This window comes from Callospermophilus lateralis, chromosome 4 (genome assembly GCF_048772815.1).
Source record: "Callospermophilus lateralis isolate mCalLat2 chromosome 4, mCalLat2.hap1, whole genome shotgun sequence".
NCBI classification, from domain to species: domain Eukaryota; kingdom Metazoa; phylum Chordata; class Mammalia; order Rodentia; family Sciuridae; genus Callospermophilus; species Callospermophilus lateralis.
In genome coordinates this window covers 84,466,425-84,489,397 of record NC_135308.1, presented here as the reverse complement: position 1 = coordinate 84,489,397, position 22,973 = coordinate 84,466,425, and the positions used below count along the sequence as shown (strand labels likewise).

The 22,973-nt window shown below is 38.3% G+C and overlaps 1 protein-coding gene across 1 annotated transcript; it reads right to left on the bottom strand.

Annotated features, from left to right (window-relative positions):
- Positions 1–432: 432 nt before the first annotated feature.
- On the bottom strand, positions 433–15,902 carry Mgst1 (microsomal glutathione S-transferase 1). The gene is made up of 4 exons (XM_076854159.1): positions 15,792–15,902; positions 9,543–9,682; positions 7,090–7,184; positions 433–1,028 (listed from the first exon to the last, which is right to left on the bottom strand). The coding sequence occupies exons 2-4, from the start codon at positions 9,666–9,668 to the stop codon at positions 782–784; spliced, it is 468 nt and encodes a 155-aa protein (XP_076710274.1). The 5' UTR covers positions 9,669–9,682; positions 15,792–15,902; the 3' UTR covers positions 433–781.
- Between the last annotated feature and the right edge of the window lie 7,071 nt (positions 15,903–22,973).

The following is a 22,973-nucleotide window of genomic DNA, read 5'->3' as shown; positions in this document are numbered from 1 at the left end:
ACAAAAAAGTGAAGGAATGCTTCCATTTTAATGAAAATGTAACAGAAGGCAACATATAGGCCTTATAACTAAAGAAGTTATAACGGTGGTTTTAGAAAAATTGGATAAATTTGTGGATTATATATGTCAAATACCATTGTGGTAATGTGACATTTCTTGGGTGTGGTAATGGTACTATGGTTTTTGTGAAGAAGACTATGCTGTTCATACAAGAAATATGTCTAAATATAAAAAAGTAAAGTATCATGATATTTGCCATTTACTTTCAAATTGTTTAGGAAAAAAATTGTTTTTGAAAGCTAAAGCAAATGTGCTAAAATGTGAACAACTGGTGAATCTAGATGAACGGTATATAGAGGTCCTTTATTCCATTTTACAACTTTTCCATAGTTTTGAAATTTTGAAATATAAACAGTTGGGAAAACAAAACCATTCATTAAATTCTTTATTTCATATCACTATTTCCACAGTATTGAAATATAGACTTTGCACACACACAATTTTTTATAGATTCATAATATGAAATGTTGATGAATGTTGAAAATTATAACAATCAGAACTTAAAAGAATCACACAAAAGACTTAAAAATTATTGTTGAATGTCTACAGCAAATATGAAGCAAGAATAAAAGGATATTAGCAGGGCTAATCTTTAAATTGGGTTTTTCCCCATTCCTACTTTCTCTGCTCCCTTCCCACTTAAAGCCTCAGAAAATATTCATTATATACTGGAAGTATAGAATTCTTAAAAACCAATTGCATGGGAAGTACTCGATTTTCTTTACAGGTAAAATCTAGTCTTCAGCAACCTGTAGGCCATTGAAAGAGTAACTCCAAATCCAACAAAAAAAGCCAAAGCTCTATTCGGTTGGGGAAGGGGTGTCAAATACGCAATTGTGTGGTAGATCCGTGCTCCAACAAAGAGCCTGAAGTGCAGGAGAGCAGTAGAAAGGTCTGGACCACTCAAGGAATATAGCAGCCCGATTCCAACAAATGGAACAATATTTTCAAGGTCATTCAGGTGGGCTCTGTGGAAAAAAAAATGTCTCTTAAAATTTCAAAATCAGCAGAAACATATTCATTCTTCCCGCCCTTCAAAAATTAAATGTAGATGTTAATGGATCTTTAAACTGCAAAGTAAAAGCCTTTCTCTCAAACTGCTTTGCTTCCTCACTCACTTGACTTTCATTGTTATATCATCTCATTATTTTTGTTGTTTTTTTTTTAATTTTAGTGGTGTATCTTTTTTTTATTGGTTGCTCAAAACATTACAATGATCTTGACATATCATATTTCATACATTTGATTCAAGTGAGGTATGAATTCTTATTTTTACCACGTGTACAGATTGCAGGATCATATTGGTTATGTATCCACGTTTATACATACTGCCATAGTAGTGTCTGTTGAAGTCATTTTATAGTTTTGGGAATATCAAAATTGCATCTAGGAAAAGTCACTTCATTTTTATAAATATGAAATATATATATTTTTTTGCAATTCAAGATTCCTCCTACTAAAAACTCTTCTTCACAAAGAAAAAAAAAACTTTTGGGGTATAATCTTTCCTAAGAGACTTCCTTTAATTTTTCTAGTCTTTAAAATGGTGAATGAGAAAATGCTTGCCCATTTACCCAAACCACTAGATTACAAACTTAATAGCAATAGCAACTGAATAGCCAAGACTCATCTCTTCAAATACAAATAGCACAGCACATAAATATCCTCTTGAAGATGACCAAAACTTTAGCTACTCATATCTTTAAACCACAAAAAGAATAAGTTAACAAGCTTGCAGTATAAGACAGAATATACACAAAAGATGATAAGAAGTCAGGTGTGGTGATGCACCCCTGTGATCCCAGAGACTTGGGAAGCTGAAGCAGGAAGAACTCAAGTTCAAGGCCAGCCTCAGCAACTTTGCAAGACACTGTCTAAAACTAAAAATATAGAAGGGGCTAGGAAAATAAATCAGTGATAGAGCACAATCTGCAGTACTAAAACTTTAAAATATTTAAAAAAGATAAAAGAGACTTCCTAAATTTTATCTTTATATCACCACTAGAAGAAAACAAAAAGTATAGTTTAGCCATAAGGCCCCATGGGCTTTCCTGGCTAGAATTTTTAATAAAAGGCACATCTATTACTGACTTGACATTCTTTTTTTTTTTTTTTTTGACTTAACATTCTTAAAAGTTCATAATCTTAAAATCTGATGCCCCCTTTTAAGCCTACAGAATGACAAACTGCTTTAGTTCCTTTTTAAAAATATTTATTTTTTAGTTGTAGTTGGACACAATACCTTTATTTAATTTATTTATTTGTATATGGTGCTGAGGATCAAACCCAGGGCCTTGCATGTGCTAGGCGAGGGCTCTACCGCTGAGTCACAGCCCCAGCTCCCCAAACTGCTTTAGTTTCTAAACTAGGACTAGAGATTTTGATAGAGTTTGTCAGCTATTGATACATATACCAACGTGAAAAACATTTCTTTTATAGGGCTCTTCTACTTTGGCATAAAGGATAATTATTTACAGGCTGCTGGCGCACATCTGTAATCCCAGCAGCTCAGGAGGCGGAGACAGGAGGATAGCGAATTCAAAGCCAGCCTCAGCAAAAGCAAGGCGCTAAGCAACTCAGTGAGACGCTGTCTCTAGTAAAATCCAAAATAGGGCTGGGGGTGTGGCTCAGTGGTGGAGTGCCCCTGAGTTCAATCCCCAGTATGCCCCACCCCCAAAAAGATAATTCTTCCATGTTGCCTGCTCAGTGGTCATCGCTCTCCCTCCCTCCCTTCCCTTCTGTCTTCCTTAAGAGTCTCCAGGCTGCCTGACAAAGACAGCGACAGCCTAGAAGGATGAAGAAGGCACACCTGGGAAAAGGCTGAAATAAAGAATCACCTGCCCCTGAGTAAAAGCAAAGGCAGAATGAAGTGGTTTTGTCCCCTCTGGTTCCCGGAACAGTGCCAGGACCAATGAGAATCAGGCAGGAGTGGGAAGGAAGGACAGGAACTCTGTGTGGAAGGGCCCGCTTCGCCCGTCCACCAGTGCCATTTGCTTTGTCCCTCTGAATTCTCCTGCAAGACCAGGATGCCTTCACTTCCAGTCTCCGGCATGTCACGATTTTCCTTCATGATGATGTGACAGAGATTTCAACGTTGGGGAAGAAATGACAAAAGGAATACCCTTGGAAAACCATGTCTACTCCTAAGCCTCTATTAGATGGTTGTCAAATAGAACACAACGTTAAAGCAAAGAAGAAAGTCACAGGCAATAGGGGGAATGTGGAAGAAGAAGGAGAAAGTCGAGGACTGGGTCCTCTTGGCCTTATTGGGACCTCCAACTTTTTCCTTCTCTCATTTCTCCTTTTCCATTCTTTTTCTCTTACATCAGTCCTAGAAAAGCTTTTCTAAATAACACTCCTCATTGTCCTAGGAAGGCCCAATACCCACAGCCGGGTAAGTATACACCTGGTGCCAACCTGCCTGGGTATACACTTACCGACACCCCTATGTAGCTCACCCCACCCTTCTCCTTGTCCTTTCCTTTGCCCTTCACAGAGTGGCAGCCTTCTCCATTCAGCCTTATTTATAGACAGCAGCTAGAATCGGTTACCAGGTAAACATCAGTTTGCCCAAGCAACCATTCTTAACCCGGGTCTACTCTCCACTGCCCCATGAGTCCATGTTCTCAGTTTCCCTTCTCCTTGGACAGATGCCCCTTGGAACACACCTGCCCTGTGATGGACTACCATCAGCTCTGTGCTCCAGAGACCATGGTCACGCGTTGTCTCAGATCAGAGTAACTTGGATCAAGGCATCCACCTGACCTGGACTAGAGTTGCTACATGCATTTAAAAACTGTCAAAGGTCGGCCAACTACAAAAGGAGCTGTAACCATACTTCCTGCCTTACCTGTCTTCACCGAACCTCAGTCTTAGCATACAGCAGTGTGTCCAAATTCCCACAAAGAAATTTCCTCAAATTGTTATCATATTTTTCTTCTCCCTACTTCTAGATCATATTTTTCAGGTTACTCCTTCATAAAATATTCCTAAGTACATAATATTCTCTATTATAGACATGTTGATCTTATTTTCATGGGGAACATTATAAACCTCTGAAGAGGAACACTAGCAGGAAATGTAGTTTTGGGGAGGAAATTGTTTTTGTTTTGTTTTGTTTTCTAAATTTTGTTTTGTGTTTGTTTGTTTGTGGTACTAGAGGTTGAACCCAGAATTATTTAACCACTGAGCCACATCTCCATCCCTTTTTTAAATTATTATTTTTTCTTTTGAAACGGGGCCTTGTTTAGCTACTAAGTTTGGCCTTGAACTTGTGATCCTCCTGTCTCAGCTTCCCACCATGCCTGGCCAGGAACCTAGTCTTAAAGCTCCTTGACAGGATCTCAAAAGAAGATATAGCAGTGATATATACACAAGGCTCTCTTTGTTCATGCTTTGTTCATACACTGGGACCACATGAGGGATCACACAGTTCAACCTCCAGCTCACATTTCAATCTCTCTCTCTTTTTTTTTTTAAATATTGGGGATTGAATCCAGGGGCACTTAACCACTTTGCCACATCCCCAGCCCTTTTTCTATATTTTATTTAGAGGCAGAATCTCGCTAAATTGCAAAGACTGGCTTTGAACTTGCATTCCTCCTGCCTCAGCTTCCAGAGCTATTGGAATTACAGGCATATGCCACCACGCCCAGCCCCACATTTAAATCTCTTGACAGAATCCCCAACAAGTATCAATGAGGATCCATTGAACCCTACCAGTAAATGGGCATTACCTTTGAAGGTAGGGTGGTAGTATGTCATCAATGTCTCTGCTTTCCCTAAATATCAAACCCAAGTTCTTTTGAATGACTAGTTCTGTGGCTGCCCCATTTGCCTTTCAACTTTCACTTATCTTGTGGTAGTGAATGTACATGGTCTGGAATTCTTCCTAGAATAAGTGAAGCAGGATTAAATAGATGATTTCCTAATCAGTGATTCTGTCTGCCTACAGCTCAAAACAACTGACTATGAGCCACAAACCTTGATATTTCAACATACATTACTCTGTTTTTAACTAATTAATCTGTATGTGTATATATTTATTTTTTCAATATTACATTCCTTAAAGCTTACCCTTTAACTTCATTTGTGCCCCTCGTAGGTCCTTGACATTGAAATATGCAGATATGCTAATAGTGATGTATTTATAATTGTGTTATAATTGTGTAATGATGGAGAGAGGGGGGAAAATCTAGGCTAAATGGAAAAAGGAGATTCTTGAAACTCCTTCTCTAAAAATTATCTTCAAAAGTGTATTGTTATTGGGAGCTTTTTTTGAGAAAGCCAATAAATTCTCAAAAACTAGAACAGGCAACTAGCACCTTATTCTGCCAGATACCCTCCTCTTCCTCCTCTTGCCACACTGTAAGGTCAGTGTCTGATCACCAGGGGGCGCAGTGCACACAGTTCCTGCACCTCAGGGACAACCCTTTCAGAACCAGGTCAATTGCAGCCTGACTGGAGATCAGCTTAGATTATGGCTTTCACTTTCAGAGATACAATCCTGTGGGCACAGGGGTTGAGGATGAGAAGTAGGAAATGATAGTGGGAAAAAAATCTAAATTTTCCCCAATAAAATAGCTTTTATTGTTAAAACTTTCATATATGAAATTTGGATCTTCCTTTCAATCTTCCTAATACGACTGAGGGTCCTAGCACTTTCTGGTCCTGCTGTCAAAGGCAAACACAAAAAAGGATATATTTTAAACTCTTATGTCTAATGGTTTTGAGAAATCTATGACAGTGAGTACCACTCACCTTTTCTAGTTTTAATTCTTTTCCTTTGATATTGTTTGAGATCCTCACATTGATTCTGTCTTGAAACTATTTTGGATCCACACTCTCTACACAATTTTCAAGATTGACTAATTGACTAACTCGGGAGCTGCTGAATTAACAAGTGTATAATTAAAAGAAACAGAAGTGAACATTTTGTCCTAAATCTCTAGCACAGGCTTTCTGTTAGGAGAGAGAGAGAAAAAAAAAAAACTTGCTTGATAAAAAGCTTGGAGATAAAACTGGTTTTGCATAAATAAAAAAGTAAATTTAATTTTAGTACAGGAAAGGCAAAAAAGTATATGGGGCCAGATAAAATGCTGGATGCTACTTGGGGTACAAGAAGGTGTGGTGCAAATTCTCCCTGAGGACTCTGTAGGACATTGTCAGACATGGAACTCTAATACACAATGCTTAGGTTGCCACACAGTAACCTCCTCTGCACTTCAATTTAGTTAAATCCACTTTTATACACATTTTTTAAGCTGATTTGTCAAGGGAATTGAGAGAAAGACTGAGGTTACACCCAGTGTAACAAAATGCAGAATGCAAAAGCATGCACAAATGCATGAACCCAGAGCCTGAGTTAATCTTGAGGCCATACGCCATGTACCATGAGAGAATCTGCAAAAATCTTGAGATGGGCTTCAGACTTTCACCAGGAATCAAAAAAGGGATAATGCCAATATGATCTAGACACTTCAGTTGGTACTCATTTCTCTGAAGAGTGTCAACTTCCATATTTCAAACCTTATGCAAAAACACCTGTTTCTTCAACCCTTTATATGGGATGAGTCACATCTCTGGAGAAAGATGACAAAATTGCAAGAATTCACTTTCTCCATTTTACCTTCTACCTGCCATTACTGCTATACAGAGCACAGTTATTAATCCCAACAAAGTCAGGTGTTTTACCTTATGTACATACATGACTATATAACCTGTGTGATTCTACATCATGTATAAGCAGAAGAATGAGAAATTTTACTCCATCTATGTATGATGTGTCAAAGTGCATTCTACTGTCATGTATAGCTAATTAGAACAAATAAAAAGTCCATACAAAAGTGCAACTAAATTGGTAATATGTGCAATAACAGTTATATTCAGAGATGTTGAGATCTCTACTTTTCTGTAGTTATACTGAGTGGATGACTTTTTGTTTTTCCTTTTCTCCAAGGCCCAAACAACTTCACTGAGCTCCTTGACCAAAATTCTTTGAGTAGGTAATTTCCAGAGACACTGGTTTACCTTCGTACACGTTCCACCCTGTCATCTGTCCGAAGATACTTCTTGGCATTCTCTCCTTTGCCAAAGCTCTCACAGTCTTCTGGGTTGGCAAACACCTATTCCAAACGCCAAGGGGGAAAAAAAAAAAAAACTTATTGCAAACACCAAACAGCATGAGGTTATTCTACCTAAGTTATCTGCATTTTAATGTCAGAAATGCAGGCCTGTAGGTTGGTCCCTAAGCAAAGAAATTTCAGAGCAATAAATCACACAGGAGCATCCACAGTTCATTCACAGTTTAAACCTGAATCTTTATTAACAATACAAACTATTTTTTTAAATATTTATTTTTTAGTTGTAGTTGGACACAATACCTTTCCTTTTATTTATTTATATGTGGTGCTGAGGATCGAATCCAGGGTCTTACATGTGCTAGGCAAACGCTCTACCGCTGAGCCACAATCCCAGCCCGCAAATTATTTCTAAAAGCAGCATAAATGTGAATTTAAATGAAAACCAGAATATAAAAATAGTGAGAAGGGAGGAAAAAATAGAAAGAGGCATAAGTCTGAGTCAGCACTAATTATTATCATTATTATTATGGTACCCTAGCATTTTTTTCACAATGACATGTAGACACACCCTCCCTCAAGTATTTTAGCATTTCCAAGGAACCAACTAGTCTGAAGGTAATACATTTAATTACCAAAGATGTTAGGAAAAAAAGGCAAGAAGCATAAGAAAGTGAGGGATGGTAAAGGTATTTTGTACTTTGATAGGATATGTATGCTTCTTCTCTTGAGCCAGATAAAACGTTGGGTCAAATAATATTAAATTTAAGAAGCTGAATTGCTTCCTAGGAAGAACAAGTTAACATTTGAGGGCATGGCATGTGTTCATGTATCGCTTCCTCTGATTATTATGCTCTTTGAAATGATTTCCCCATCCCTTGAAACTTGAAAGATGCATTTTAAAAATATTTAAGTATGTCCCAATGTTTAATAATTTATAATAAGGAAAAAAACTATAAAATTAGTTCTAATTTAAGCTTGAAAAACATCTCATAAATGTTATAACTTTTTCTTAATATGATAAGAGCTTTCTTTCTAGATAAAAAGTATTGAGGGGAACTGATAGGCAGGGTTGGGATACAGTATCAACAGCTCTTGCAGGCAGGCCTGTTGGCCTTGCTCATCACAGTATCCTCTAAATAAATGCCTGGCCATGAGATGTTTGACATGTTCATTTTAAATAAAGAAATTAATATATTACAATGAAAGAGTATGAGATCTGGATTTAAACTATCTGAATTTGAATCTCAGCCTTGTCCTCTACTGTTATGCCACTGTCGGGCCCCTCCTGCTATGGACTGAATGTGTCCTTACAAAACGTATATATTTGAGCCTAATCCCCAGTGTGAAGGTATCTGGAGGTGGAGACTTTTAAGAGGTGATTAGATCATATGTGTGGAACCCTCATGGATGGGATTAGTGCCCTTATAAAGAGACAGGGCAGAACTTGCTTCTTTCTTTCTCTATTCACCCCAAGTAAGGATGCAAGGAGAACATGGCCATGTACACATCAGGAATCCAGCCCTCACCAGGCACTGGATCTACTGACATCTTGATCTAGGACTTGCCAACCTCAGGAACTATGTGGAACAAATATTTGCTATTTAAGCCATCCAGTCCAAGACATCCTGTAAAGGCAGCTCAAGATGAACCTGACAGCTACTGACCTTAACCTCTGTGTCTTTCAGTTATTCTATAAAATGGGGACCAACCTGGACTTCACCTGACTATGCTGACAATAACATAATGGCGCCTGCCACTCCACAAATTCAAATTCCCTCCTTCTTTTAAGACCAGGAGGATTTCCCTGCTCCTACTTTGTTTCCAGAGGACAACTGAACCCTATCACAGAATTAAATATGTGGGAATGTTCTCCAGATATCAACCCCATATCTCCAACAGTGACAAGGAAACACCTCAGAGAGGGCCAGGACCTCTAAACAGGAGCAAGACTCTAGAGGACAAAAACCTCAGGACAGGAACCTAAGAGAGAAACAGGAGGCTTCCAGAAAGAAGATGTTTAATAGGCACAGGGATAGCACCAATGAAAATTTTACACTTTGTCTAGCAGCCTCTCTGGCTCCTCTCACTTGGTCATAGACCTGCTTGAACATGGGATGTGTACTTCAAAATCTTTCTGTCACCTTGACCATGCCCCTTGACTTTTTTAAATTCACTCTTACAATGCCGGGTAGAAATACTATTAACTTAAGTCAGAAGTACACAAAATCCAACGGTTAGCATACTCCAGTCATAAGAGCCCACTCTGGGAAGAAGAACTTTAATTCTTAGCCTTTTTTCTTTCTTTTATTCAATATTTTTCATCTCTCCCCACTCTCACCCCAAAAGTTACACTCTACATCTATAATAGAACTGAAAACACTAGTCCAAAAAATGTCTTACCTTTCTCGTTAGTCTATAGAAGGCTGTTGCAGGACTCATAAGCATCATTTTTGAAAGGATAATGGTTGTATAGGAGGCAAAAGCCATGAATACTTCATTTTCCAGTAGCTGGGTGAGATCAGCCATTTTTCAATTTTGCTCTGGAATTTTCAAAAGATTTCAGACAGGAAGGAAAAAAACAGACATGAATATGCAAAATAACTTCATGATCATTAGGTGTACTTGCAGCATTGACCACATTGTTCTTAAAAATATCTGGGAGCCATTTTCAAAAAAAAATGATCATTCAGTTTCAAATTTTTCAATAAAAACAGTAGTATATTTTCTCTAGTTCTATGTCATTAAGCCTAAAGATTAAAGATACTAAATAAAAATTTGTGGGTATTACAAGCAAAAGCAAATAGCCCAAATGCCCTAAAAATGGACCACAACCATATATTTGCATCAAGATGGACCACAGATTGAATACAAAAGGCCATGGACTGATCTCTTTGGAAACACCCAACCATATACACAGCAGTACCACTGATATTGTATTGGGATGCCTAAGTTCTAAAAGTATGTCCTGCTTTAGAAACCCACCTTACTCCTTTGTGTCATTTCAGGAGTGTTCAAGATCTTAGGTGCCATGATTTGAATTCCAGGCCCATGATGTGTCTATTAACCTTGCTTGAGGAATTTAGCCTCTCTGAGGATAAATTCTTCATTTATAAATGAATGTCTTCATTTATAAGACAGGAATAGTAATAGCTCCTAACATTGACTTGTTGCAAGATTTAATTAAGAAAACATGCAGAAAAATACTTAGCACAGCAGCTGGCCCATAGAAAACCCTCGATAAAGTTTATGATATCCTTAACCTAGCATCATTTTGATCATCATGATCATGGTCATCATTAACACCCACACAGGTGAAGAAAGAGAAGCAAGACAACAGAGGCATCCAAATAACAGGCTTGCAAACACACACTTAGGAAATGGCATGCATGGTACTTTAAAAGAAAGAAGGATGAGCTTTATATGTCTCTTCAGGTCATTTCACCTTCCATATTTACAGCATCTAAATGCTGTCAAGGATAAAGTGAATGAAACTGAGAGTGAATTGGAACTATAATTGGGTCAGGAGGAAAGGTGAGGCACACTAGTGATACTGAAGTCAAAGTGGATAGGAATTTAGGATAATGCTTAAATTTAAATCACAGCCTTATCTTGTGGTCATTCCTTGTAATGTCCTCTTGCTTCGTCATGAGCTCTGCTATCTGCTTCTATCTCTTCCATATAAACACCTATCTTGTCTCCTACCCGACTTAGACCCTATATAATTTGTTTAGACTGCAGTGCTCTCTTCTCAATGATGTCCTTTCCTGCCCTTAAATCTCAACCCTTGTTAGACTGACATCTATCCAATTCTGATCATTCTATCCATTTACAAATAATCTACAAGTCCACATATGTATTTCTATATTTTGTTACTGGTCATGTAGTTGTTCTTGAGTTGCTGTTGAATTGTGATATAAATCACATCCATAAACATACATTTTTAATTTCCCAAGAATGTGCTATGTGTCCAATTATACCACATACAGTACCTTACAAAATCTTTTTAATCTTTTTAATACTGTAACCCTTGTAAATACATCCATTTCACACATAAAGAAAATGGGAATTAGGGATGTTAAGCAGCCAAGAAAAACAAACCCAGGTCTCGGACCTGACATCCTGTATGCTAACACATTGCACTGACTCCTTCAAGAGACCTGCTTAATTTAGCTTTTGGTTGCTTAATTCTGTTTAATTCTGATTCAACCAAAATTGGATGCCCACTGTGGCTGGCATAGCTAGGTACCCCTTGCATATGTTTTTTGCTTTCCTCTTCCTGTTATGCGATGTAGTAAGTATTATCATTCCCATTTGCAGATAAAGAAACCAAAGCTTCCTATGTATATTATGATTTTTATTTCCTTAGACTAAAAATGTACTCCGTAAATTTAGGCAAACAGAATCTACATACAGCCAGGCACACACCTATAATCCCAGTAAGCAAAGAGGCTAAGGCAGGAGGATCACAAGTTCAAGGCCATCCTGGGCAACTTAGTGAGTTCCTATGCAAATTAGTGAGATCCTGTCTCAAATTTTTAAAAAATGTTTAAAAAAAAGGGGAGGGGTAATGCTGAGAATACAGCTCAGTGGATGAAATTCCCAGTACAGAAAAAAAGAGAAAGAGGGAAAGAGAGAGAGAGAGAGAAAGAGAGATTGATTACATACAGTTGTCCCTCAGTGTCCTGTGGTTCCAGAATCCCTGAACAACTCACTGTAGAAACCCAAATCTGTGGTGCTCAAGTGCTCAATATAAAATGGGCTAGTATCTGCATATAACCTGTGTATATTCTCCCACACACCCTCCCTTACTTTAGTCATCTCTAGATGGCCTGTAATATCTAACACAAAGTAAACACTAGGCAAACAGCAGATATACCATATTATCTAGGGAAAAGTTACAAGGAACAAAGACTGTATGCGTTTAATACGGACACGATTTTTTTTCCCTAATAAATTCAATCCACAGTTGGCTAGAACCTACAGGTATGGAGGATCAAAGGTAATCCAGATATTAAAAAAGAAAAAACAAATCCCACATGATAGTAAATTAATCCACCTCTATGAGTTTATAGTCTTGAAAGCACAGTATGTTAGGTTGGTTCTCAGTGCCCAATAATACTTTTTAAAACACGTAAAATATGTGTTCTAGTATGGGAGGGGTGGCGATCAAAGATCCTTCAGGGCTCCTGTAAAGTTCATTTGCCTAATAAAGGATCCCTAAGGCCTATGCCTCTGGACAGAGATCTGAAGAAATACAGCAGGGACCTTAACTATTTAAATATTAGGAAGTTCAAGTAGGAAATGTTGCCACTTAATAATTTTTAAACAGTCTCTGCTGTTTTCCCCATAATGCAATGTATTCAGGGATGGAACAGAAGTCCAAGAAACTTCTTTTCTCCGTAGTAAAATTCAGCATTAAAAGAGCAGAGGAAAAAGTGGAGGCCTTCTGGAACCCTTAGCAGGAGAAATACACAAAAGATGTCAACAGCTGGGGCAAAGGAAATAGGAAGTCTTTTCTTCATAGGTGAGCCCCACACAGAAAGCACACCTCACACAGTAAGCATTTCTCAATTGCCAAAAATGCAGAACTCCTCCAGCCTGAATTTGTGGGAGATGGGCCAACATCGAGCCTGTGATATACCACACTGTACAGCTTCATGAACTAACTTTCCCACACAATACCTTCCACATCCCAGGTACTGAGTAGTAAAGGCAAGAACATTAAGCAATTAGAGTCACTGAATACATGGATTACAGGGATGTTGGTCTAGACTTGGTTCTAATTTTTTTTTTTTCCAAAGCCAATTTGTTAACAAATTGTCAGGAGCCAGTGGCCCAAACTGTCATGGTGAGGCACGGCAGTGAAAACAAAATTATGAAAGCTTTCTCCCAAGAATAGTCTCCAAGAGAGCAGAGAGGAGTAAAGTAGTGGTAAAAACTAAGAAGGTAAAGTGTAGTCAAGTTTGCAGTGGTGCATGCCTATAATCCCAGTTACTCAGGAGGCTGAGGAAAGAAGATGGCAAGTTTGAGGCCAGTGTGGAAAATATAGTAAGATCCTGTCTCAAAATAAAAATAGTTGTGGGAATGTAGCTCCGTGGTAGCACACACATAGATTCAATCCCTGGCCCAAAAAGGGGGCAGGGGTAAAGTGTTAGGTGATTTGAATATTCTAACACACACAACAGGTGGCATGAAGAAAAAAAGATAACTATGTGGCCATGCTGCTGTTTACAAGTTCTAGAATTTTCTGAAGGGATTATGATGGCTACAGATTCAGCCTCCCATGAGTTTCACGCAAAAGGGGTCTCAAAAATAATCTAGAAAAGCAGAGAAAAACGGAACAAATTATATAAAATAAATGGTTACAAATGATGAATCGTACTGTACAGTGGTTTACTTGTTTTATTATACGTTCATTGGCTGGCATCATAGTGAATATCTGCCCAGAAACCAGCTCCTAGCCCCCTGGTATGGAGGTGAATGTTCTTTAAGAGGCCAAGAGATCAGATGATGCACACATACAAACTCTAGAGGTAAAGTGGAGTCCTGGCAGATCTCAACACTGCCACTTATTACTTGCAAGTTAACTTTTCTAGGGCCTACTCACCTGTCCTGAAAAAAAAAAAGGTAAATGATAAATAAACCTTGCAGGGTTCTTATGAATACTGCTTTTAGTGAAAAGTGTCTTCAAAAGCACTGAGACCTGGCTAAGGGCTATAAGAGTGTTCGCTAAATAAAGAAGCTCCTACTTTGACACTGTTCTAGGCACTGAGGATACAATTTGTTTCTAAAAAGCTGTGGCATACTTTTTATTTCACTTGATCTCAAAAATCCTAAAAGAGTGAATAATATTTTCTACCTTTGATATATAAAACTGAGGGCCAGAGGCATTAAATGAGTACCCAGACCCAAATTCATAGAGAAGGGACCAATATCAGGGCCCAGTTTCCTCAACCATATAATTCATGGGCTATCTACCATCTAAGCTAAGAATGCTAGAATGTTCTGGTTTTCTGGAGGCTGTTTCCCCAGCCAATCACATTCCCATTTGGTTTTTCTTTCCCCCAGTATCTATCGCAGAACCTTTTTCAAACTCTTAAGTTGAAGAACATTCCCTTTCCCTTAATAGGCTCTTGGTCAAAAAGAGCAAAGTTCTTTTCTTCTCAGGATTACTTGGCTTCTCTAAATCAACATTGTGTAACACAGAAAATATGGGCACAGAGCCACCAGACCATGACTCTTCAATTTTGTACTTTCTGAAACTAACAAACACAACAGGTAGGACAAGGAAAAAAGATAGGTAAGTGGCTATGCTGCTGTATATCAGTTCTAGAATTTTCAGAAGGGACTGTGGTGGCTGCAGACTGAGCCTCCTATGAGGTCTCAGGCAAAGGAAGTCTCAGAGGCCAAATACTGATCGTTTGGGGGGGGAGAGGATAGAGGGGAGAATATGGTGGTGTAAAGCATTCTTAGAGGACAGTGTTGATTTCCCTTTCCAATCTCAAGGATTAATAAGCTCTACTCCAAAATAAATCCTTAGAAAAATCTTACTTGTCTGCACGAAGAGTAATATTCAAATATGGATCAATTTATCATGTTTTAAAAAATGAATAAAGATGGTCAGAGCATATAAGACCTTTTTATTTAGAAGCTTATTTTAAAACAACAAAGTGCAATACCACCTTAACTCCCAGAAGAGCATGCAAAAAAGGTGGGTCCAGCTGGGGTTCACAGTGGACCAGAGCCTGGGAACTCTATTAGACTGTCAGCTGTTCCCACAAATTGATCAACACCCCCATGGTACTCACGAACAGAGAAAGCAGGATGAGGAAAATTGGGGGAAATGATCAGACCCTGTGACTAATAACGGAAAGCAGAGACACTAGAAGGCTTGTATGCACCTTCTCTCCACCTCCCCAGTCCAGGGTTAGCAGTTTCTGAGGCCTTGTGGAAAAGAATCCTTTTCTTTTTTTACTTCTTGGACTAATGGCTTCTTCCTTCGGATTTTGGGTGGGGTAGAGGGGATGCACCCATTAGAACCTGCCAAGGGGGTTTCACCCTCAGCTGTTCAGTCATCTGACTCTAATAACATCACAAAACAATACAACACTCGCATTCAAGTGCTCTTGCATTATCTAACATCATTACCACCACTGTTATTTTTAAAACATACAGATGTTTCTCTTGCCTATCAAAGTGAATAGAGAAGTACAAATTCTGTCCCTCTTTAGGTACCAAGGCCTTTCGTCCAATCAGAGCCGGCACAGAGTTGAAGCTTCTTAACAGCGATTTCCTGTGTTGCTAAAGCTTGCAAGTACTCACAACTCTCCCAAAGATCACGGGACCCTTTCAAAGGAAATACTACTTTGGCTTGAAAATTTTAAAAAGTGAGGAAATCATCCCTTAAACATGAAAGATTCATCCTCCCAAGTTTCACTCTCGGAGTTTGAGAAAGGATAAAAACTTAAGCAACTTAGGAACAACAGAAACGCAATTCCCTTTCAGAAGTGATCCGACTGCAAAAGGACGGCTGCAGGGAGTTAAGCGGAGCAAAGAACTTTCAGACTGGCAGAGACCCCGCCAACTCCCGCTCCCCTTCCGCGGCCACCCTGCCGGCGCCCTCCCGCAGCATCCCCTCCCGGCACGTACAGCGAGTCCGCGAAGGTGGAGGTCGGCAAGGCCGTGCGCTGGGAACCGGGCGCTGGGCACTGCGCGGAGGAGCGCGGCGAGGGCGGGACGCATGCGCCGCCCCCTCTCGGGCTAATTTCCTATGAATTCATTAGCTCCTGGCGCTTAGAGCCCGGCCTTGCCAAGCCCCGCCCCCAAGTCGCCTGATGCCTCTCCCCACAAAACCACAGATCCGCCCGTTCCGTTCTTTGAACCTTTACGTTTGGCACCAGTGGAAGCTCTACTTTCCCCTTTGCGGTGCGGAGGGGCCATCAGGGATTGCGAAGGAACTTATCATCTCACACCCTGCACGACTGGGGGAGGGGAGGGACAGGGAGCCTGTCCATTTTTATTTTGCTGAAAACAACTTAAAAGATCTTAATGTTGGATTTTTGAAAGCTTTAAAAAAACTTTACAGAAAATTAAAATCTTGGGGGCGGGTGAGGCTGATGAGAAGTCATTGCCAAATTTTCTTCCATTGAACTTCATCTTCCCTGCACCTGTGGCAAGACTTCCTTAGAAGACTAGCCCCAGAAGAAAGTATCTTTAGTGAAGATCACTAGCAGCGTTCCAAGTCACCAAACCACTTGTTTTGTCACTGTGTCCCCCACCTTCAGGGTCCAAAGTAGAATGGGAGGAGATGATACTGGACCAGTTCATTACACCATCACCTTGGTATGTTTTTACAAGGACATTTAGGGAAGTATTTTAGGAAGGCATGATTACTATCAAAATTGAGATTAGGGATATTCTAACCTATCTCTCCACAATCCCCACAATAACATTTATGGATTTGTCTTCCATGAGTTTATCTGAAGAGTTTTGAGGATTTATGTTTTGCGTCTATATTGTTCTTCTCACAGTGATACATTTCACATGTTCACCACATATTGCTGTGTGTACTTCTTTTTTAACCCCTTTTATTTTTAGAGATACCTCCAGGACTAACTTTCTACGATTTAACGAGCAAATCCATGTTCTACCAAAAAAGGAATTCAGAACTACCAGTTTACTAAGAAAGCAGAAATTAATCACAGGCAGTCCTGAGAACTATTTCTATGGAAGCAGAATAAATAGAAGCACTTTAGCATCAGAAGACCCAAGTGCTTCATTTTTATGTCTGTACCTTTTGAAAACTATACTTATTCACCTACCTCTGTTACATACTCTAGAATCTAGCCATAACTAAATGGAAAGGACAAAATTCTCTCCAAGAGTTTAGTATTACAACTATTTTTTGAAAACTCTTTTCATTTATTATGAGGTGAACAGCCCAAATCCTATGGGTAAGATTATAGGAAAAGGTACAAGAGAGCTATTACTTAAATAACATTATCGGCAGAATGGCATTTGAATAGTTTTAGCATATTTTTGAAAAGAAAAGAACACCTGATTCATCCTAATAATCTAATTGTAAAGTGTTCAAACTATTAACTAATCAATTCGTAAATACTGAATTCCTACTGCAATCAGTTTTAACAGTTATTGGCTGTGTGTGAGCACACGCGCATGTGTGTCAATCACTTGGCTTTGGTATAATATCAGCACTTGACTAATTAATTCAATAAACATTCATTAGATGATTGCAAGCTATTTGGTTTGATGCCAGAAATCTAAAACTAAGATCAATAACATCAAATAATTGTCCTCACAGAATTTATAATATAGCAAAAACAAAGGCAAAAAAAAAAAAAAAAAAAAAAAAAAAAAAAAACCTAGCAAGCTGTCATTAAATTTATGGAGGAAAGTATCTCAATTTAGAAATAAGAATGACAACTTAGCAGGAAGCAGTAACAGGGAAAAGGCTGGGAAGGAATAGATACTTCATATTCATCTTCATTTAATCCTCTTGGATGAGTGAGAGAGGAAAGGACTATTATTCAACTTGTTTCAGTTGAATACTCAGTTTGAGTAACAGGAAGTGATCATATTACCAATACTTCTTTTTATCATATTTTAACCCAAGAATAAAATCTTTCAGAGAAACTCAATCCAAGTGACAAGACAATTCCCTAATAAATATTTTAAAAAGAGTTTTAAAGGTCATGGATTTGGGGTGGGGGAGAGCAAAGGTCATTCAGCCAAAAGTAGCTGCCACAATAGAGAAAAGAAAGCTGCCTGTTGGAGAGACTGAATCAGAAATATCTGGAAGAACAAAGCATTAGAAGGCCATTAGTTCCTACCCTTTAAAGCAGACAAAGAAGAAATATCAGACAGGATTGCCACCAGCATATAACAGGCACTTAGACTCTTCACTTTTGCCTGTAACTGTCCAATGGAGGGCTAAAGGCAGAATTAAAGATTTGGGGTCTCTGCCTGTTTTGCATCTGTCTTCTTGCTCAAGTCACCTTGGATTCCAGGAACAATGTAATCTGAAAAATATCTTATGATTTGTGGATGCTAACTCCCCTCCCACACACCTGGCAACACCACACAGCTTTCTTACCCAAGGCCTCACCTGGCAAATCCTGAGATAATGAATAGACCACGCCAGATCAAGATCACCTGCTTTGGCAACTGTGAATAGCCTCCAACAGTGCAAACTCTCCAACCCTGCCCTTATTCCCCTTTCTATAAAACTTCGGGGTCATTGTCAGCCCCTGGAAGGCAGGGCTAAGAACACAGGTCCCCTTGTCTTCTCAGGGAAGCTGCACTGATCAAATTTCTTTTCATGCCTTTATTTATTTTTTTATTTCTGTAGTCTTTTATTTGTTTGTTTATTAATTCTTCTGGTTATGATACAACACCAGGATACACTTTGACATAATCAAAAAAGCTTGGAACTAACCTACTTGTATTCAGTCCCCAATACTTCACCAGCCCCCACCCCCTCATCCTCTTCCTCCTCTTCCTCCCCTGCTAATCCCTGATCCCTCTTCAATCCATTTACAGTTCCCTTTTTTAAAAAATTAGTGTCTTATGGATGTACGCAATGCCAGGACCCACAATATCACATCCATGCACACAAATACAACAGTCCAGTCAGATTTATTCCACTGTTCTTCCCTTTCTGTGTCTCTTTTTCTTCCTCCTCAATTCTCTTTCTCTATTGATTTTTCTGCTATTTTGAAGTAATTCCCTCTCCCCTCTTTTTCTTTCCTTTTTTAAAAATTCTTCTCCCCTCTCCGCCCCCATGCTTATTTTGGATTAGCTTCCACATATCAGAGAAAATATTTGATCTTTGATTCTTTGGTGACTAGCTTGTTTCACTTAGTATGATAGTCTTCTGTTCCATCCATTTTTTGACAAATGCCATAATTTCATTCATCTTTATGGCTGAGTAATACTCCATTGTGTATATATTTTCTTTATCCATGCATCTGTGGAAAGGCATCTAGGTTGGTTCCACAGCTTAACTATTGTGAATTGTGCTGCTATAAACATAGAAGTGGCTGTGTCACTGTAATATGCTGATTTTAAATCTTTTTGATATATACCAAGGAGTGGGAGAGCTGGGTCATATGGTGGTTCCTAGTTTTTTGAAGAATAATCTCTATACTGATTTCCAGAGTGGTTGCACTAATTTGCAGTCCCACCAACAACTTTCATGCTTCACTATTACCTTTTGTATTTGGTGTTTGGGGTGAGTGGCCAGACCTGATTGAATGAATACCCAGAATCAGGCCTCTGGCCTAGGGCTCAGGAACAACCACTAGACTACGCTTCCTGCAAACAGGTGGAAATCAGCAACCTATCACCACTTTCAATTGTCTCAAATTTTTGTTTTCCCCTGCCACAGTCCGGCTGCAGCAAACTAACTGGGGGTGACCAGGAACTTGTGTACATTGATACAGCAGGAGTGGGAGCCGTTTACTGTAGGACAGGAGGTGTATATATACATTTCATACAGCTTATCTAATTAACATAAACTAGATACAGCAGTCAACCAAGAAGGAATCTCCACACTTAATGGCTCGCTGGCGTTACTTCACAAACCACTCCCTCTGGCATTTTGCCAGGCGCCATCCAGACTTGTTTACAGACTCTAACATTCCCCTATATCCACAGAATAAGTGCCCCCACAATCTAATGATGCAGATCCTTCTTAGAAATTTCTTAAGAAATACTTAAGAATATGTCTTGAGAATAAGGCTTAAGTTTAAGGGAAGCAAAAAAAAAATGAAATAAAAATAAGCAATATTCTAAACATGTAAATATTATTTTAGAATTATAAATGCATATAAAATAGTTTATTGCTCCCAATAACTCTATAAGTGAATTCTTATTTTTCCTACTGTGGATATGAGATTCAGAGCAATGTGAAAGTTGTGTTAACTTCTGAAATAAAATCTGAACCTAACATCTGCAAGAGGCAAAAGTATCCACAACAAAAGAGAACTAAACATGATAGAATTCTTAAAGGTAGTCAAGAGAGTATGGTAAGGGGATAAAGATAAACCAGTGAGTCAAAAGAACCCATGACAGTCCAGAAGTAGAACCACATTTAATTGGTCAATTGATTTTCAACAAAGGCTCCAAGACAATTTAAAGGAGAAAGAAGAAAAACTTTCAACAATGAGCACTGGAACAAGAATAGCCATATGGAAAAAAATGAACTTTGACCCTTAGCTCACACCATACACAGAGACTAATTCAGGATGGATCATTGATTCAAAGATAATACTATACAGCTTCTAAAAGAAAACATGGATTGTCTCCGTGACCTGGGGATAGGCAGGGGTGTTTTAGACAGTACATGTCTATAAGCATTGTCTATAAAACAAAAACCTGATCTATTGGACTTTTTAAAAATTAAAATCTTCTTTTCATCAAAAGATACCATTAAAGAACTGAATAGGCAATCCACAGACCATGAGAAAATATTCTCAATATACTTATTTGACAAAGAACTTATATGCAAAAAAATGACAATAAGAAACAAGAAATATACAATTAAAAGAAGAAAATATGGAAAATACTTGAACAGACACTTCACAAAGGAAGATAAATGGCGGTTTAAGTGCACATGAAAAGGTATTTAATGTCATTAGTCTTCAAAGATATGCAAATCAAAACCTGGAGCATTAGAAAGGGAAGAATTACAAAGACAGACAAAATCAAATATTGACAATGGAGTAAAGCAAATGGAACTCTCATGTCATGGAACACCAACTAGAGAAACTGTATTATAGTTTTTTATAAAGATAAACATGGATTTGTCCTATAATCTGATAATTCTATTTCTAGATATTCACCCAAGACAAATGAAAACTTACAGCCTCAAAAAGGATAGCTCAAAAAAGATTTTTGACTGGGTGCAGTGGTACACACCTGTAATTACAGCAAATCAGGAGGCTGAGGAAGGAGGATCTCAAGTTTGAGACCAAGCTCCAAATTAGTGAGGCCCAAAGCAACTTAGTGAGACTCTGCCTCAGTGGTGAAGCACCCCTGGGTTCAATCCCTAATACAAAAATAAATAAATAAATAAAAGATCTTTGTTGCTTTATAAATAAGTTCATAATTGTCCAAAACTGTAAAAACCAAAATGTCAACCAAAAACCAAATGCATAAGCATAAAAAGATATATACTAATTACATCACAATAAAAATAATAATAACCTGGTAAATAAATAGCATGATTAAATCTCAATATTATGAAAAACAAAAGAAACCAAACAGAAAAGAATATGATTTCATTTACAGGAAATTCAAAAACAAGCAAACTAATTTATAATCATAGAAATGAGCAAAATGGTCGTTTCTCTTGAAGGGAAGGCAAGTGATTGGCTGGAAAGGAGCATGCTTTAGTTTCTTCAAAGTGCTATAACAAAATACTTTGGACTGAGTAATTCATGAATGACATAAATGCACTGCTCTTAGCTCTGACCGCTGGAAGTCTGAGATGACAGTACCAGCAGATCTGGTGTCTAGTGAAGGCATGATCTCTGCTTGTTAAGACGGCAGCTTCTTACTCCATCCTCTCACGGAAGTATGGGCAAGGAGCTGCGTTCTAGTTTTGCTTATAAGGGTACCAATGCCATCCTTAACCCTTCCCCAAAGACCTCATCTCTCCGTATCACCACAGTGAGGATTAGTTTTCCACATGAATTTTGGAAAGACACAAACATTCAAACCATAGCATAGCATAAAAGAACTTTCTGGAGTGATGGCCATGTTTAGGGCATTGGTTACATGGGAGTATACACTTGTCAAAACTCACTGGCCTGGATGCTGAAAATCTATGCATTTCATTGTACACAGATTGTATCTGAAAACAAATTAACTTTAAAAAATTTATAAACTTTATAAAAGGTGGCAATAAACTAAGACTAAAATAATCATATATTCACCACTAGTACTGCCACTTTCATATTAGATTGAGAATACTGACGGTAAATAAGTCACAGAGGAGTCTGTAAAATCCTAGTTAGTTTCTGTCTTTCTGCCTCTTCTAGGAAAACAATAAATATTGTTATTTGTTTCCTTGTTTTTCCAAGAAGGAGGATATTCTTAAGTGCAATTGTCTACCGAGGGTCAAGCAGGAGATCATCTTTTCCTTCAAGTAGTCAGACATTCCCTGGCAAAGGTTTCAGGAAACATGGAGACATAATTATCATTTGTGGCATTAATATTGACTTTTTCAGAATATAATAATAAACCACTCCACTAACTCCTGGATCCTATTAAAGGGGTAGGGAAAACATCCTGCCACCCCCGTACCAGAACTCTGTGTGTGTGTACACCTTCAGAGTAGCATTGTAGGTGATGTTTTAATGGCTTTAAAACATTGAATTCACAGATGCAAACCTGAAAATATTATTTCAAGTTCAGAAAACAGGCACTGTGCACTACTTGCTATATCTGTAATTGCTTTTGTTTCTTTGACATCCCATAAGATTACTGACTACAATTACCAGAACGTACTAGTAAAAGTTACCACTGTTTCTATCATGAAACTTCTCTTAGAAAGATTACAGCCTTCCATGGGTGGAGAAATCACTTGGTAAATCTTTGTAGAATCTATTTTTTTTTCTGCCAAACTTGTTTAAAATTCTTCTTTTTCTCAGTTTTGATTTAGTAACTTTAGATTTCTGCATTATGTTGTATTTTGCAGGGAGTTATTGACTGTAGCTAAGGAACCGTGAACAGTAATTATTTTGCATGACTAAGCCCTGGTTCACCATTGTCAGACAGGCACTTTACAGTACCACTAGTTTCAAAATT